General features: G+C 35.2%; 1 protein-coding gene across 1 annotated transcript; it reads left to right on the top strand.

Moving 5' to 3' along the window:
• Positions 1–446: 446 nt before the first annotated feature.
• On the top strand, positions 447–4378 carry LOC110885531 (guanylate kinase 1). Its single transcript, XM_022133230.2, has 11 exons — positions 447–669; positions 946–998; positions 1096–1203; positions 1721–1791; positions 1876–2005; positions 2085–2447; positions 2855–2976; positions 3058–3193; positions 3277–3322; positions 3435–3522; positions 3612–4378. The coding sequence occupies exons 2-11, from the start codon at positions 996–998 to the stop codon at positions 3721–3723; spliced, it is 1179 nt and encodes a 392-aa protein (XP_021988922.1). The 5' UTR covers positions 447–669; positions 946–995; the 3' UTR covers positions 3724–4378.
• The last annotated feature ends 991 nt before the right edge of the window (positions 4379–5369 follow it).

The following is a 5369-nucleotide window of genomic DNA, read 5'->3' as shown; positions in this document are numbered from 1 at the left end:
ATTGGGTTAAATACTTAAACAACTTAAACTTAAACATAAAAATATATGTATTGTAACTTATCGGTTCGGTTCGTTTTTTTTCGGTTATTAAAAATGGTTATCCGAAAACTAAACCAAAATTTTCGGTTATTAAAAATCCAAAAACCGAACCGTCAGTTTTTGTTTCGGTTCGGTTTTTTCGGTTTGGTTTTGTTGGTTATTTCAGTTACGGTTCGGTTATTTCAGTTTTCTGCTCACCCCTAATACGACGCGTATTACTCCGCATGATGGACATTGTCAGCCTTTGACTGACATTGAAGTTTGAATTTCACCTAATAAACATCGTATAAGTGTATACAATGCGTATTGAAGGTGTAGGTTTAATTTTTCAATATGGATCAATAATATTACCCCATAATTATTTGCCGTTCAAAAAAAAATAATAACAATGATGATTTTGATGTGAAGGTATAGGTGAACAAGTTTGAGTGAATATGAAGAGGTCGACTCCCCCCACCTCTCTCTCCATAAATATGGCGGTCTACGTTTCTTCTTTCATCACCTTGACTTTTTCAATCCCAACTTGCTCCTCTTTCAATATTTCTACCCTAATCTTTCACATGGGATCTACCATTTTCATACCATTCTTCCTCTAGATTCTCTTCCTCATTAATCAATTTTCTCCCTCAGGTAAATCTTCCCCCCAATTTCTTACATATTTTGCTAAAATAATATTCATTTTTATTTTATTAAATTATTCATTTACTTTGATTTAATTCCAGAAACACTAATTGCTCTGTACTCTACTTTCACATTCTTGTAAAGTTTTAATCTTTATTTGTTTTTTATTCTTGATTTTCATTGGTTAATTGCGTTTTTAGGGCTAAATTATTTATTTTTTTATTCGGGTTTTGGGGTTTTAATCCTGTTCAATCAATTAATGTTTTTTTGTTTGTTGGATCTCAGATCTTTGATTTTTGAGTTCTGATCAATAATCTGTTGGAAAGCTTGATCTAATGGTGAGTTAAACCTTTAGTCTTTGAAGATGTGATTAAATGAAATGTGAAATTAGGTATTTTTTTTTTTTTTTAATTTGTGTTTTTGGTGATTAATTAGGGGGAAGCTCCAGTTTTCAATAATAATGATTTACATGCCAGTATTACAAATGGGTGTTATTTGAAACTGAAGGAATCTGAATCAGCCATTGTTGTTGGGAATAAGACAGTATGTTGTTGAACTAATTCTAGTTTTTTTTATTTAATATTTATAAAGGACTGAGAAGGTTTAAACGAGAACGCTAAATATTGTGTTAACTGTGAAAACGAATGAAAAAACCGTGAGAACTTGGTCAAAAACGATTCATATTCAGTTTTTTTTACACGTATCATTATTATTCGTATACAATGTTAGAAATTTAATTTACACGTTTAAATTTGCATGAATTCGCAAATAAAGAAAATTTACACGTGCAAGTTTGTCATTTACACATGTGTAAGTTTGTTATATTTACACGTGTAAAAAATCTAATAGAGTGATTTTGAGAGGAGAAATAAATTATTTGATATTGTAAATTCTTTTTTTGATGTTGTACTTTAATAACAATGAGGTTTGTATTAAAAAAATTGGTTTTGATTGGTTTTTTCATTCGTTTTCACGGTTCTCGAAGTATTTAGCGTTCTCAAGATAACCCTCCCCTATAAAGGATTGTGTCTAATTTAAATTACGTCATTGTTTTTATCAGTATGTCATTGGTGGGCTTGATAATCCTGCGTCGAATGGAGTTCGTATATTCGATAAGTCCACTGGTGAATGGTGAGTTTGAAGCTTTCCCATGGTGATAAATCGACATTTTGATGACGGTTTTAATCTGAATGCATTTGTTTTTCTTTTGTAAAGGGTGATTCCAATCGTTCTAGGAACAAAACCAAATGGATTCAAGGGTCATTCGATGATGCTTTTGAATAACGATAGGATCTTGATTATCAAACACAATTCAAAATCTAACGATTGTGTTTGGTTTCTTGAGGTGGGTCTAAAATCTTTTTCTTGAATCATGTGATCATGTTATGACAGTTGCTAATTGTTGAGTAATTACGGGCCGATAGGTGGACACCCGGTTTGTTCAAGAACAAAAGAAGAAATTTGGAACCGAGGTAGTTTCTTGGAGTAAAGGAGTTATAGGTGATGCGGAGCGACCCATAGTAATTAGTGGCCCGTCTGGCGTGGGTAAGGGTACGCTAATCAATATGTTAATGAAAGAGTTCCCGACAATGTTCGGGTTTTCCGTTAGCCACACAACACGTGCACCGAGAGAAAAAGAGCAAAACGGTGTTCATTATCATTTCACAAACAGAGACATTATGGAAGAAGATATTAAAGCTGGGAAGTTTCTAGAATTCGCTTCGGTTCATGGGAATCTTTACGGGACTAGTATTGAAGCCGTTGAGGTAGTTGCTGACGCCGGAAAGGTATAAATTATTTATTGAGTTAACTGTCATTTTCGTCCCTGTGGCTTGTCTAATATGCCATTCCAGGCCAAATTTCAAATTTATACCATTTCTGTCCCTGACATTTTTGAAACATGCCAGTCCCGTCCAAAAAACTAACGTCTGTTATGCCAACAAGTTTGAACATATGTTAGTTTTCTGGACGGAACTGACATGTTTCAAGAAGGTCAGAGACGGAAATGGTACAAATTAGAAATTTGGTCTGAATTGACATAACTGGACAAAACACAATAGTAGTCAACCTTATTTTTCATATGACACATATCTATACAAATATTATGACTTAGTTCTATTCTAAAATACAATGTTTGAATACATTATTAGTTCTGAGTTTGACATTGAAAGTCAGATTGTATATATATATGTAGAGATGTATCCTTGACATTGATGTTCAAGGGGCACGGTCTGTGAGGGCTAGCTCACTTGAAGCTATTTTCATCTTTATTTGCCCGCCTTCGTTTGAGGAGCTTGAGAAACGCCTTCGTGCGAGGTTTGAGCTTTGTGAAAAGCAATCTTCAATCTTGTATTGTGAATGTTATTGATTACATAATTCTTTAATTTGGTCAAACAGAGGGACGGAGTCTGAAGAAGTGATCCAAAAACGACTTCGTAACGCTAAGGCTGAGCTTGAACAAGGAACTTCCAGTGGTCTTTTTGATCATATTTTGGTTAATGATGACCTTGAGGCTTGTTATGAACGACTTAAGGTGAATTTACTTTTTTGCCCATTGTTTTATCTTTAGCAAGCTTTTGTAGTTTTGTTCTGTATTTAATCTGTTATTTCTTATAGAAAATCTTGGGTCTTGACGGAAGTACTGACGCTACCTTAAAAACCCGTAAGTTTGATTAAACGTTTGTTTAAGGGTGTTTGATATGCAGATTCTAATTTAATCTCTTAAATTACCAATAAGTTCGGTTTTAGTGGAAGTTTATGATATTTAAATGCAGCAACTGAAGTGTTTGCACTGCCAATGGAGATCTCACTGTCCAAAATTGATGAAAGGATCATTATAAACAGTGAGAATGCTGATCAGAAGTAAGTTGTGTGAATCCAATAATTTTTCACTAGTTGAGTGTCGTACATTATAACGAAATTATGAAACCGTTTGGTTTTACTCAATGCAGGGTTGTCCTTGATTTAAGTTCTATGAAAGGCGGGGCCCCTGGGCGGACGAGAGGGATAAGAATGTATCCTGCTGGTCTGCATTCATACGATAACGCCGATGAAAACGTCTAGCATCTGGTCTTGTCGACTTCGTTTTGTACTAACATTGATCATAAATCTTCTTTTTTAATTTTTTTTTTTTTATAAAAACCGAGGAACACCTAAAAGAACTAACTAAAAGAGGCTCAAATCCAGGCACTTTGCCCCCCTTAGATGGTGATTTTGATAATGTAGAAGAATGAGATAGCTTTTGAATTACTGGATCTCAAACTCATTTCTTGTCTTTCATCATGGACACAGAAAGTTATTTACTAAATGAATCTAGGATTTGTGAATTGTGGTTGCCATTGTTTGTGTGTATCGGAGAAGATTAAGGAGGGGAGATTGAGATGGTTTGGGCATGTGAAGCGGAGGGAAACGACGGCACCAGTTAGAGTAGTGGAAACTCTTATTGTGGAGGGGAGGAGAGGAAGAGGAGACCTAAACTGACATGGGATGAGCAGATTAGGCGTGATTTACTAGAGTTGCATCTTTCTGAGGACATGGTCCAAGATAGGATTTCGTGGAGGCGTATGATAGGGTTAAGGACTTCTAGAGGATATTGCAGTAAGGTCTTAGGTATATATCAGGGACGTAGGTTTTTCTTATTCTTTAAGGGATTTTTCCGGTGATTGCCTTCTTGTGTTTATGCCCAAATGATGATGTATGCTATTATACATGATTTACATTATATTGTGCCACTCTGATCACTTTCTCTGTATCGGCGACTTCTTATTTCTATATTCTTTCACTTGGTGTGTTGGTATGTTGTTCGTTTTCGAGCCGAGGGTCTCTCTGGAAGCAGCCTCTCTATCCCTGTGGATAGAAGTAAGGTTTGTCTACATCTCACCCTCTCCATACCCTATAAGTAGCTTTGCTATTTATGGGATTTACTGGGTATGGTTGTTGTATTGTTTGTGTATCCATGCTCTTGTTTAACGGAAAACTTATAGGACCCACAAATACTATGTTTTTATTATTATGTGCAAAGGCCTAAATTTTCTGTGTATCCAATGGTTTTGCACTCTTGTATTTTGACCTCTCAAATTGTCGGGTATTATACTTTTATATTGGTGGTTGGATCATGGGTGGTCCATTGCAGGCAGGCCCTCCATCTAGTATGTTCTGGTCACAGAAAGATTGGTCCAGCATACAACGGTTTTAACGGAAAATGTTCGGGTAAAATGGTCCCAATGATTAGGTGACATGGTGCACATGTAATGAATTAATTTCGGCTGAAATTTATTATTTTTATTTTTTAGTGTTCTGTTTTTCAAATATTTGTTCTCTCTTTTCTTGGTAGTACTCGCAAAAGTAGATTTTTTTCTATTAGAAAAATAAAAGATACAATCACATTGTTGATTATTATTGATTATAACATTTACTAATAATATTATTAAATCTAAGAATGCGTTTGGTGAATTACTTTATTACTTTTTCTCCCCGTTTTTTTGTTTTTTTATTCCAACTTTGTTATCGTCAGAATTACATGTTTAGAAAAGAGTAGTCGTTTGGCGACTTTCTTGTGTTAGGCTACCGCACTCTCTAAATTGGAGATCCATGTTGCCCTACTCCGGCTAGACTATGTTGTTTTAACCGGCTTTACGCTGGCTTCAGAGTTTGGCTTGGATGTTCCACCAGAAAACCATACTGCCGACTGCCACTTGACAAACACTGTG

This window comes from Helianthus annuus, chromosome 10 (genome assembly GCF_002127325.2).
Source record: "Helianthus annuus cultivar XRQ/B chromosome 10, HanXRQr2.0-SUNRISE, whole genome shotgun sequence".
Taxonomy (NCBI): Eukaryota; Viridiplantae; Streptophyta; class Magnoliopsida; order Asterales; family Asteraceae; genus Helianthus; species Helianthus annuus.
The sequence above is the reverse complement of the archived record's forward strand: the minus strand, read 5'-3'. Positions and strand labels throughout refer to the sequence as shown.

What these genes read in the sequence shown, in the direction of transcription:
- LOC110885531 (XM_022133230.2), top strand. An exon ending in ATTGTGTTTGGTTTCTTGAG is followed by an intron (nt 2,006 to 2,084) that starts GTGGGTCTAAAA and finishes ACGGGCCGATAG; the next exon opens with GTGGACACCCGGTTTGTTCA. An exon ending in TGACGCTACCTTAAAAACCC is followed by an intron (nt 3,323 to 3,434) that starts GTAAGTTTGATT and finishes ATTTAAATGCAG; the next exon opens with CAACTGAAGTGTTTGCACTG.